Source organism: Bacillus rossius, chromosome 3 (genome assembly GCF_032445375.1).
Source record: "Bacillus rossius redtenbacheri isolate Brsri chromosome 3, Brsri_v3, whole genome shotgun sequence".
NCBI classification, from domain to species: domain Eukaryota; kingdom Metazoa; phylum Arthropoda; class Insecta; order Phasmatodea; family Bacillidae; genus Bacillus; species Bacillus rossius.
This window is the reverse complement of record NC_086332.1, coordinates 123,246,222-123,259,797: the sequence shown is the minus strand read 5'-3', so window position 1 is coordinate 123,259,797 and position 13,576 is coordinate 123,246,222. Positions and strand designations below refer to the sequence as shown.

Below are 13,576 nucleotides of genomic sequence, written 5' to 3'. Positions count from 1 at the left end.
TGTGATTTACTAAAATTAACCCCACTTAAAGAAAACTGCAAATATAAAATGGTGCTTATGTGGGGAATTGTTTTTGCAAGATAGTTGTGCTTGATTTTATGGTTGTTGCACATGTTAAATCTGTAACGAGTTACAAGAACAGATAGTCGTCACGTCGAGTATAAATAACTTGACTTTGATTCAAGTCTAGCCTTAGATACTCGCTCAAATTGGCTGAAGTTTTTATCATAATGAAACATAATTACTTTTTGTTACATAGAATAGGCGATACATCTAATTTTGAAACATTAATACACAAATAAAAATGTGGAGATCAGTTTGCAATTAACAAAACAAAAAAAAAATGGGAAACCGAGTTGAGAATATACCACACAGCAACTTTGCAATGGCACAAAACCTAATATTAGACTATGTTGTTTACTGTATGATGTCATGAATTGCTAACCACATTACTGACCACTAATACATTTCGCAGATGATAAAGAGCACCACTTCGAATGTATGACAGTGTTTCTTCAAATGATGTCCCAATTTTTTGGCAGTGTTAACTTAGAGGGGACAAGTGCATCAATTAACAGTGGAGTTTTATGTAAGTGACTATTTAAGTGTTTTCCATCTGTTGAGTTCCTCGAATGTTTTAAGTGTTCAATCATCTATTACTGTGTGCCTGTGGTTTTAAAATTGTGTTTGCTTCTGCACTTATTTATTCCAAGTGTAAAATGAAGGAAGAAGAGAGACCGTGCTGCAGGCATGTATAAACTGTTTACACCCAGTGTATATGGTGAGGTAGTACAAACAGTGGTTACAAGTGGAATTGGCTTCGACCCTCCTCGATTATCGATAGTCAACACTTGCAGAATCACTAAACATAAACATACCTGCCAACCCTCCTGCTTTAGGCGAGAGACTCCCGATTTTATACCCTTTGTCCCGCCCTACTGATTTGTCATTCAAATCTCCCGCTTTTTGGTTCTGTTTCTCTTGAAGTTTTTAATGCCATAAATTTATATGAATTAATGTGTTCGTATGATTATTCCGCACAAGCGTATAGTAACTACGGTTTGTACTATAACTTGCGGTTATTTTAATAGCCTAAATGCCCACAATTGTCGGCTAAAACTCTTGGTTAAGCGTGCATCTAAGAAAGACACGTAGTTATTTACGATAATTATGGGAGCTGTTTTGGTACATGTTCGTCATTGGTGTTTGTTAGCTAACCAGAAAAAGGTTTCATTTGTTCTCCAAGATGGCGTGTGTTGTCAACATTGTAGACTGTGTTTTCGGTGGTTTTGGTTTGATATAAAGACGGACTGGATTAATAATGAGTTTATCATACCACTGTTTTCATTCGTGCCCAAATTGGCTTCGGGTTTGTCCGTCGGCTATGTGTGAATTGTTACTTCGTGCCGGAACAAATTTTCCTTTGTTCGCATCTGTGTTTACAGACAAAGTGTAGAGGTAACATTATGGTACAGTCTTAGAATTTATTCAACGGTGTATTCATAAAAATATTATTTTGTGGAAGCAGTTGCGTGATGAGTATTTTGTACGCGTTGTGCAGTTGTAGGCCTACTCCACAATAGGGCTTTATTAGCATTTTGCAATCGAGGAAAGGTAAATATGCTACATTTTGCAATTTGAAAAAAAAAAAAAAAAAAACATTTAACAATCTAGAATTAACACATGTTAAAGGTGAGTGAATTTTAAATTTGTTTTTGTATGGTGTGCACGTACTATCCCCTCTTCCTGTGGCCCTTCCTATCCTATATTTTGTAAATGGGAAAATCTTCATCTTTTGAACTCTCCACAGTAGGCACGTGCAGACAATTAATTCTTAAAAATAGAAACTAGCCCAATAAACATATTACGATTTCTACCAGCTGTTTTTATAATTTTTACTTTGAAATATGTTTAAATAGAACTATTTTGATTAAAGAATGAGTACTTTGTTAGGACGGAGGTGGTACACATGATTGCAGTTCGAGGCGCAGTCGAAGACACGGCCTGCGCCGCCACCCAACCCGGGCCCCAGGAACCCTCACCCACACTCGCACCAGCAGCGCATGATGATGGGCCCTCCTCAGGGCATGCGACCCAGGATGCCGCCCCCCGGCATGCCGCCCCCGGGACCCGGCCAGCGCATGCCCGGCCCGCCCATGCACCAAGGCCCCCCGGGCCACGGCCACCCGGGCTCCGGCCCCCCGCAACAGGGCCATCCCCCGCCCGGCTTCCAGCACAACAACTGGAACGGCCCCAGGGCCAACGGTGAGGGCAGTGGTGTAGTCCGTGTTGTTGCCGGCGTGTGGTTGGCGTGATTGGTGAACAGTGTTGGATGTGCAGGTCCGCCCCGGCCAGGCCCCCCGCCCCAGGGTCCGCCGCACCCCCAGGGTCCGCAGACACGCCCTCCGCCGGGCATGGTGAGTCGCTTCGCTGCTTGCTTCAAATATAGTGAACTGTTATAAATGTTTTTGATCAGAGTGACTCATCGGTATATTTCCTGCAAGGAGATAATTCTTTAAGAGATGGTACAAGTGGTGTTAACAGGGAACATGTGGGTGGACCGAACCCAGTCAAGCAACACATGCCTGAGAACTCCAGTCCACAAAAATGCAATAATGCCAAACTAGACAGTTCTGTTTCCATCATCCTAGATCACTAAGTTGCTATCTGCAATTTTAAAATCAATTTACATATTTTTATTATTATTATTATGAAATAATTCTGATTTAACAGTTAACTTTCTTCTAGGGCTGGTCTGATGCCATATTTTCTAAATATTTCTTATACATATGCTTCATACCATTGCTGCATTTACCAAGTACCAATACAAGCAGTTTAAGTATATGTTACTTAGGGAGGTGGTGCAAAATGCTATCATAATGAAACGTAAATACTATTTTTTGCAAATAATAGGAGATACATCTAACTTCGAAACATTAAGACACAAATAAAAATGTGGAGATCAGTTTTGTTGTTTATTATTGTATGACTTAATGAATTTCTAACCTCATGACTGACCACTAGCACATTTCGCAGATGATAAAGAGCACCACTTAGAATATATAACAGTGTTTCTTCAAATGATGTTCCAATTTGTTGGCAGTGTTAACTTAAAGGGGACAAGTGCATCAATTAATAGTGCAGTTTTATGTAAGTGACTATTTAAGTGTTTTCCATCTATTGAGTTCCTCCAATGTTTTAAGTGTTCAATCATCTACAGTCAAACCTCTATCTATGGAAGTCGCATGTATTGATTGTCCGTGTTTATCGTATACTTTCTACGGTCCCAGCAAAATTGCCATACAACTAAGGTTAAAAAAGTCTGCCTGTACCGATGTTCAAATTATTGTTTTGTCCGCATTGATCGTACAAAATATGTGGTCCCGTCACTATAAATTATAATAGATGATCGTTTAACCATAAAGATTTTGCAGAAATAACCATTTCTTAGACAGAAACCGTCATAAAAACAGTAACGATTGTATACAGAAGTAGTAAAAATCACATTAAATCTGCAGCCAAGTAATGGAGCACGTAAACATGAAGAAAAGACAAATGAACAACTTACGAAGAAATATGGATGATGTACTACAGTACAATCCCAATTGTTATCTTACAATAATTACCATAAAAAGAACTAAAGATTCTTTGTAGATACCATACTACAGAAGCACGATAGCTACCACATTTGCACTATAGTTACCGTAACAACCGAGATAAATATTTACCGTGATGGTAATGTATTTGACTTGTTGTAAGTTTTTGGACATACGCCATTGCTAAGAACTTTTTCTGTTGAAGAAAAACTAATAAACAAAATAAATAAAAATACCCAAAAAAGACAAAAAACACACAAAATTAAGCAAACAATTGCTGTTGTCAACAAGGATATGAACACCACAAAATATTCCGAAACAGGAATATGGTCAACAAAAAAAGAAAAACAAAGAAAAATGTACTAAGAGAACGAAACCCCACAAATGATGACAACACAAAAATATTGAACACAAAATAATTCAGCACAACAGTTGAAACCAGACAAAAACACGACAAAACGAAAAGACAAACAAATACAATAGTTTTACCAAAACAGAAATAAGCTTAATGATGTTCTTGTAGAATCATAAAATCTGGTGGTTAGATGCTATGTGTAGTGTGAAATGTGCAGTTCTTACTATAACAAAGTTCTTTATCTTGGAGAGATCTCAGTTTCGCAAAAAATTGTTTTCAAAGTAAAGTTATATTTCAATGACAAAAAAAAAAACACACACACGCACAGAGAGAGAGAGAGAGAGAGAGAGAGAGAGAGAGAGGAGAGGGAGAGATATATATATATATATATATAATTATTTTTCATGCATTAAGCACAATTTAACTCTACTGAAAATCTCTGTGTGTATAAATAAATGCTAATTTATCATTATTTCCTTGGTAATGGGAAACTAAAAGGAAATATATATAATTTTTTAATGAGGTTTGGATGGCCACTTCTAGAAAATTGAGAAAATGACTAAGTGAATTTGAACCTTCGTACACATGTACTGATTTCACGTTACTTCTATGTAGGGACTCGGAAATTTCGTGGATTAATCTGGAATCAGGATAGAATTAAATGTCTTACATGTGCTCAACCCATGATTACTTTTCCTTTGGCTTATTTTTTTATCCTAGTTGTACAGCACTACCTGATTTGCTTTTTTTTTCTCCTAGTTGGGCATCGCAGAGGGGTAGCTAAATAACTATTGCCCAAAAATGAACTCAGTGGAACAGTATAAATGTTTGCATACTAGCTTGGGACAAAATGAATGCGCGAAATTTACCTATCTCTATTTATAGGCCTACTCAGACTGATAATACTGGCTGTGATTCGATTCACCAGGAGTATAGGAATGTATGTCCGGGCACAGGCGCCAGGCGCTGGTGCCGGTGCCGGTGCCGGGTCAATGATCGACCGACCTCTGACGTCACGGCGGCCATCTTGGACTAAAAAATTTCTCAAAAATGACTCAAAATGACTCAAAATTTCCCGTTTTCCAGGGAAAAATTCCCGTCTCGAGGGAAAACTTACCGTCTCGAGGGAAAACTTACCGTTTTTAGATCTTAAAAATACCATCGGCTAGAAATATTCATATTGACGCTTAAGCATCCATGTCTACAGCTTCCGATAAGCCTCTGACGTCATAATTGAATATGTCATCATGTAATATGATGTCACAGTTGCAAGTTCTGTTACGGCGGCCATCTTGAAAATCATTATTTATTATCCGATTTTAATTTAAAAACTTAAAAAATTTATAAAAAATTATATTAATAAAATTTTTATAAAAATATTAAAAAAAACATACACCTTTCTATGACATGGAACTCTGAGTCCTCGGTCCGAACCCGGTGAGGGCAAAACAAATGGCGTCCGATCCTTCCCTCATGGTGGCTGCTAGCAGACTGTCCCCTCACCACCAATTCCAAGGCATATATATCGTCAGATAGTATGACGTCCTAGATCCATGTCGTAAGTGTATGTTTTTTAAAATATTTTTATTAAAATTTTATTGATATAATTTTTTTATAAATTTTTAAAATTTTTCTTTAAAATCGAATAATAAATAATGATTTTCAAGATGGCCGCCATAAGGGAAATTGCAACTGTGACGTCATATTACAAGATGACATATTCAATGATGACGTCAGAGGCTTATCGGAGGCTGTAGACATGGATGTTTAAGCCTCAATATGGATATTTCTAGCCGCTGGTATTTTTAAGGTCTAAAAACATTAAATTTTCCCCTGAAAACGGGAAATTTTTAGAAATTTTGAGTCATTTTTGAAGAATTTTGAGTCATTTTGATGAATTTTGAAGAATGATTGAGTCAAAGATGGCTGCCGTGACGTCAGAGGTCGGTCGATCATTGACCCGGCACAGGCACCAGAGCCTGGTGCCTGTGCCCGGACATACATTACTATACTTCTTTCGCCTCTTTTTACACTTCCGTCCCTGTTTCAGGTAAAAGGTCTGAAAGATTTAGTAACCAACCTTGTTTTGTCTAATCTGGTCATTTGTCAGTCCGCATTTGCTTGTAGGTCTTGTCCGCACTGGCTTGTAGATCATAACAGACAAACTATAAAAATTTCCATGTTCACATATTATATAGTTCGTTAGGAACGCTGCATCTGCAAAGTTGTTGTGAGCTCGTCAAGCATAACTTTACCGTGGTTAAAGCCAATATATATGACCGAAACACTGTTGATTCTTATACTGGAAAGCTTAAACAGTACTCTGTAATTTTTTTTTTCAATCAACCTGAAATATTCATGCACACAAAATTACAGATATTTATAAATCTGTACATTTGCACGAAAGCAAGTGTATCGCTGCAAATGTGGGATTGAATTATCGCCCAGGCATTTATGCTTTGGGTTGTCCCAGTACCTTAACTAGTTAAAGTTATTTGTAAACTTTTCCCTGTATAGCTTTCCACGACTAACTGCGCACATACAAAAGCACATTAACTTTTATGAAGTCCAATTGCTAAATATTATTATTTTTTTCAAGGGTTAAAAAAATGTACTCTTGTACAAAAAACAGTCAAAATATATTATATTGCAATATTCGTAAGCGCGACAGTAAATATTCAGCTTTGTTTCGAAAAACGCAAATCATAAATTCAAAAATAACCATAACAGTGTATTGTAGAAATTTACTATATTTTCTCTTGTAATATTATAAATATTTCTTGGCAACCGATTTCTAAAGGAATTTTGTGTTATGTCCAAAAACTTTTTTTTTCTGTGTAAGGAATACAATATTTAATTCAAATAAATGATATTTATACAACTAATTAACAGATTACTTCAGTTTACAAGTTTGCAAGCTAAGAACACATCCATGAACGATACGTAGTTCTTGATTTGCCTATTGTACTTGCACTTGGCAATTCTTTTATAAACTTAAGTTTTAATACGTCCTTGTATTAGGTCCTCATTATTTACATTTCGTTACATTGTATGTATGTATGTATGTATGTATGTATGTATGTATGTATGTATGTATGTATGTACATCGTGTTTTATTTCTTACGAAATATTTGTGTCTTGAAATAAATAAATATATTTCAAGAAACGCATCTCGACTACTGTTAAATTTTTAAATAAATTACAAATTGTTTAATATTTTGAAAAAAGGCCTGCCCTAAAACCAGAATATATATATATATATATATATATATATATATATATATATATATATATATATATACAGATATATATATATATATATATATATATATATATATATATATATATATATAAACGTCTCCACATAATATGTATGCGAATATTACACTTGTGACCAAATGTTTGAATTATGTTATATATATATATATATATAATATATATACACACACACACATTTGGTCACAAGTGTAATATTCGCATACATATTATGTGGAGACGTTAAAATATTTTAAATTAAAAATAAAAATAGGTTTGTTCATAAAATGAAATGTGTGTGTAGGAAAACCCGCCAGAGTGACGGGGCTTATGTTATGGGACGTGTAAGTGCACGTTATCCTTCAACGTGACATGCGATAGATTCCAGTTTAACTGACCATTGGTTGTAGGATTATAATTACAAAAAATGTTATCAATGTCGTATTATCTGAATTCATCTCCAAAAAAATCCTGCTCTATACGATGCCCAACAAAGATTCCGGCTGTCCCGGGCATCTAGTGCTGAAACTCTGCTGAGTGGGTGTGTCTCGCCTAACGGTTCTCCCCTAGCTAGACACGCGGCTGTTCTCCTCAGTGGGACACACAGCTGGCAACACCGGATGAACACGTGATCCCGCCGGCGCCCCCCTTCCACCCTTCTGCTCACTCGCTGCCACGGTCTTATCTCTGTCTGCGATCTCTCGCTCTCATCTCCACCCCAGCACTATCTGGTGACCGTGATTCACAACCGCGACCTTGAAGCTTGCCCTTAAAATCACAGTACTCTTTGCAAGAAGAGTTTGTCAGCCAGAGATGTACCACTAATTTGTAATATGTTTGTATTGTTAACCATTGTTGTGGAGTGTAAAGTAGTTATTGTGGAGTGTTTGCAGCAGTTCCAGGGACCACCGCCAGGCCAGGGGCCGCCGCGGGGGCCGCCCCCTGGCAGTCTGCCCCCTGACCCGAGAGGGCCCCCACCCAGACCCGAGTGGAGCCGCCCTCCTGGACCAACAGGTATCAGCTCCTGAGGCAGACACATCCCTGTACCCACGTTTAGAACCACTCCAACTACCTGCCAGGACCAGGAGCAGTTTCATTTGTTCGGTTAATATCACACGGCAGACACATTTTCCTTTGTATCCCTTTCCCTGTGCACAATGGAAAATTTTAAATTTTATATATTTATTTAAAATTGTGACATGCCCACCTACAGTCGTAGACTTGGATGGTGGGCGCGGCAAGTATACAAGACAAATAAAAGGTTATCACCACGAACATCTGGACTCCTACCCCCATCTGCACCATAGCAGGTAAGAACCGCAAATTGCCAAAACACGAAGTCAATAGTACCACATATGAGCGGTGACAACACATACAACAAACACAACAACCACCACAACAACTACAACAAATACATAATACTAAAAACATTATTAAGTACATACAACACAAAATAATAAACAATAAAGAGAACAACAAATTGCTGTTATAACTGTTTACTAAGTTATTAACTAAAGCATTTACTAGATTGCAAGACTTCAAAATTATAAATTTCAATTTATTCATATGATAGAATTACAAATCTAATTTATTGTAGTTAAAAATCAGTTTATAGATAAGATCATTATTATTATTTAATGTGCATAAAGCAGATCTTAAATGACTATTGAATTGTGGTACTCTCAAGACAGAATTTTCATGGATTAACTTCCATTGAATTTTAGAGTTGTAGTAATTTTGAATAAAAAGTGCATCATTATAGTCTCTATGAAGTGAGAGATGTGTAAAGATAGTATAAGGACATCTCTTTAGATTAGTTAATTCAATTATTTTTTTTTGAATGCTTTCAATTTTATTGCTGTTATTCAACTTGATGTTGTTCCAAATGATAGAGCAATATTCTAGTTTAGATCTAATTTTAAAAAAATTGAGGGAAAGAATAGAATCTGAAGTAGTGGCATAAAAAGGGATGAATTTTATAAGGGCCTAAGTTCTTTGGGCAATAGAATATATATAGTTAACATGCTTATGAAAAAATAACTTGGAGTCTAGGAAGATTCCAAGTTCTTTTGTTAATGTAGTTCTAATGATTTGTGAGTTCAACAAGTTAAAGTCATACTTAACTGGGTAATATTTCCTCATAAAGGCTTTTATCTAAGTTTTATCCTTGTTAAGTCTAACTAAATTGTCACATGTAGAAAAACTCCTACGACCTGCCAGAACCAGCAGGTAATTAGCTCCAAGGTACAGCATTTCCAAAGGCCATCTCTTAATACAGGTACATCTCCCATTCATGTGCATAAGTATGTCTTCTTCATGTTGCAAGTGAGGATGAATTGGCTTCCAGCAGTCTTGACTGGCTCAATTTACTACATATCTTTCCCCCCCGCACAAGGCTTGTTCCTCTTGCAGGTTAGGATGACCTGACTTCTAGTAGTCTTACTGACTTCACTACTTCTCTACTCCCCCACACAAGGCTTCTTCCTCTTGCAGGTTAGGATGACCTGACTTCTAGTAGTCTTACTGACTTCACTACTTCTCTACTCCCCCACACAAGACTTCTTCCTCTTGCAGGTTAGGATGACCTGACTTCTAGTAGTCTTACTGACTTCACTACTTCTCTACTCCCCCACACAAGACTTCTTCCTCTTGCAGGTTAGGATGACCTGACTTCTAGTAGTCTTACTGACTTCACTACTTCTCTACTCCCCCACACAAGACTTCTTCCTCTTGCAGGTTAGGATGACCTGACTTCTAGTAGTCTTACTGACTTCACTACTTCTCTACTCCCCCACACAAGACTTCTTCCTCTTGCAGGTTAGGATGACCTGACTTCTAGTAGTCTTACTGACTTCACTACTTCTCTACTCCCCCACACAAGACTTCTTCCTCTTGCAGGTTAGGATGACCTGACTTCTAGTAGTCTTACTGACTTCACTACTTCTCTACTCCCCCACACAAGACTTCTTCCTCATGCAGGTTAGGATGACCTGACTTCTAGTAGTCTTACTGACTTCACTACTTCTCTACTCCCCCACACAAGACTTCTTCCTCTTGCAGGTTAGGATGACCTGACTTCTAGTAGTCTTACTGACTTCACTACTTCTCTACTCCCCCACACAAGGCTTCTTCCTCTTGCAGGTTAGGATGACCTGACTTCTAGTAGTCTTACTGACTTCACTACTTCTCTACTCCCCCACACAAGACTTCTTCCTCTTGCAGGTTAGGATGACCTGACTTCTAGTAGTCTTACTGACTTCACTACTTCTCTACTCCCCCACACAAGACTTCTTCCTCTTTGATTAGGATAACCAGACATCCAGCAGTCTTATAGGCTTATCCTACTAGCTCTCTACATTCCCACATGTAAAGCCTTACCTCTTTGCAAGTTAAGATGACCTATTTTGCAGCAGTCTCACTGGCTTACCTCATACCTCTTCACTCTTACGGGGAAGGCTTCATTCTCTTACAATTTAAGATAATGGAAATTATGATTTTTTTTTGCAAGGATTTATTAGTTAATGAAATTGAATTTGAAATTACATTGTAGGAAATCTTGTAACATGTCTTATTTGATTGTAATTGTATATTTTCACGTGTTCTGTTATCGAATAGAGTAAAATGTGTTTTTCCGTTGTTAGTTACAAATGTTGAAGTTGTATCTAGTTGTCTGAAGCAGGACCGTGGTATTTTCTGACAGGCATGAGTCACCACCACCCTGGAGCGCCTGGGTTCCCCCCACACAGCCAGCCCCCGCCCATGCAGGGCCCTCCGCCAGGACAGCAGGGGCCTCCCCGCGGCCCCCCGCCACCAGGTGTGTACTTCATAGCTCCAGCTCTGCAGTCAGTGATCATCAACAGGCTAAACCTGATTTTATATATATATCGTGTTTTTTCGCATAATCGTCGCACATTTTATTCTAAAATCAAGTTTGAAAAGTAAGGGTGTGACGATTATGCGGAAAAAAAGAATGTTAAGTGAAGTTATTCGTAAAAACAAAACCCTTCCATGGAAAGTACATTTATTTAAAAAAAGGTGGAGTATACAAGAGCACACAAAACAATTTATATTAATAATTCATCAAACAAAAACCTTTATTCAACCTAGAAAAACAAAATCGGTAACTCGAACGCAAGTGACTTACTGTGACGTGAACTAACGCGTAACTACTGTCGTAGTACACACTTGCCACGAAAGAGTGCGGGCTGTCAAATGTAGATAACTCGGCACTCGACAGAGAGCACGCGTTGCATGCAATCGGCGAGATATCAATATTCGACTATGTGCGCGAGCTCTATATGGGAAGCAACTAGGGATATGTCGGTACCGGTTCTCGGTTCCTACGGTTCTCACCATTTTAACCGGCACCGTGAAACGCAGCTAAAATGTCGGTGTCGGTGCCGGTACCGGCAGTATAGCAAAACCCTTTACGAAAATAGTCCTTCACTACAACTTAACTGCAGCATGAAATGGCCCAACTCACGTCCAATTCACTTATGAATTATTTTTCTGGACTTCTGTGGAATAATATTCATCTCTAACTATAAAACACGTGAAAATATTTAATGTTCTCGTCACATCTGTAAACAAAGTACGTTTTACAATCAAAACATAACAGTTGAAGGTGCCATAGAAGTAGTTCATAGATGTGTGCAACTGTATAACGTGCCGCAGCAGAAAGATGATAACAGAAAGACGCCATGTTTGTTTCAACGGTTTTTAAAATAGTCAGCTAATTGAGTCGTTGACACGTAAGTATGAGTGAGTGGTGTACAAAGAACAATTAAAAGTGCAAAAGTATATTTGTTTAATAGGATTGATGATTGATTTCAAATATTTCCGTAATAATTTTCGGCATTCTAACATTTTATGCTATTTGTGCAGTGCTGTGGAGTGTAAGTTCACTGTATCTGCAGCCCTCTAGCGGAATGGCTAGTAACTTTCTCTTTTAGGCAAACGGGATTGCTTTGAAAGTGGCATGTCTGTTTTTAGTGGTAATAGCGTTGACAAAGATCCCGCGGACACGTGATAAAATATGTTTTTTTTTTGCAAAGTGGTGTATGGATGGTAGATGTATTTTACTATTGACTGGACAAACAAAATGCTGGTTGACACTTGTAATGTATAATTATTCCGGCAAAACAGTACAAATTGTGTAAGAAATGTCATCAGAAGTGTGGCAGTAATTGACTTGAATGCAAACAAACTGAATTCGATGTGGACAATTTTTTATTTTAATACTTTGAAAGTTCACCATCAATTTAATTTATTTCCATTATTGTAATATTTTCTTTTTACATGCTTTTGCTTTATATTAGCTTCACCTGTATATTTGTTTGTCTGTCCGTCTGTAACTCTTTCGACTAAGAGTGAGTGGCTCATCAGTCATCACTGTAAAATGTCCCACCAATTTCATTATGTTCGTTAGCCGAGCGGTCTAAGGCGCGCTACTTCTGTGACGTCAGCTTTCGGATTCAGCGATCGTGGGTTCTACTCCCGGCCACGCCGAAAAAAAAAAAAGTTTTTTTTTCCGGTAAATTCTAAGATTATATCCATACATCTAACTGTAAATGATTCGGAGAGACTTTACCATTTCTTTGTGACGTTGCAACTCCAAATAGTTATCTCAGATGGTAATAGGTAGTGTCGGTAACTCATTTCCCTATGATAATTATACATAAATATAGTTTAAAAAACTAAAAAAACATGCTTTTAAAGAATATCAAACTAAAAAGTTAAAAATAAATATAGTTTAAAAAACTAAAGAAAAATGCTTTTAAAGATTATCAAACTAAAAAGTAAAAAATAATTTTAAAATTTAATTTATGACAATAGTATATAAGCAATACTAGTATAAATGAGAAAAAAGCATGGGGCGCTTAATATACAAAAAATATGGCACAAAGCGCCTCAAGCTTTTTTCTCATTTATACTAGTATTGCTTATATACTATTGTCATAAATTAAATTTTAAAACTATTTTTAACTTTTTAGTTTGATAATCTTTAAAAGCATGTTTCTTTATTTTTTAAACTATATTTATTATTCCTATGTTTTAAAGGAGAGTGTATGTAACTTTCTTGAGATAATTGCTAGATTAATAGATATAGTAAATTTTAGTTTTATTAAAGGTTCTCTATATTATTTAGAATTATTTTTCACTAATACATATTACATTTGCACTAGGTTGGTGTGTTTGCTGTAGCTTGAAAACTGCACTAAACCTTTTAATTTGTTTTGATAGCCTCTTTAAAGACAAACATTATGCCAATGCATTTCTTTTTAAGCCTACAACAAAAACATTGAGGAAAAAACAATACAAATAAATAATTATTTTTCAGTGTTATAAACAATAAATTGTTGAAGATGGA

The 13,576-nt window shown here is 36.9% G+C and overlaps 1 protein-coding gene across 6 annotated transcripts in view; it reads left to right on the top strand.

Moving 5' to 3' along the window:
* LOC134531216 (cleavage and polyadenylation specificity factor subunit 6) overlaps positions 1 to 13,576 on the top strand; it is a 294,999-nt gene that overhangs the window by 59,664 nt on the left and 221,759 nt on the right. For 4 of the 6 annotated variants that reach the window (XM_063366880.1, XM_063366878.1, XM_063366879.1 and 1 more), the window contains exons 4-7: positions 1,980 to 2,265; positions 2,341 to 2,417; positions 8,100 to 8,220; positions 10,907 to 11,020. In XM_063366880.1, the coding sequence (XP_063222950.1) occupies positions 1,980 to 2,265; positions 2,341 to 2,417; positions 8,100 to 8,220; positions 10,907 to 11,020 (598 nt within the window). The remainder of the gene's footprint in view (positions 1 to 1,979; positions 2,266 to 2,340; positions 2,418 to 8,099; positions 8,221 to 10,906; positions 11,021 to 13,576) is intronic. The other 2 variants (XM_063366877.1, XM_063366876.1) reach the window with 2 other exon arrangements.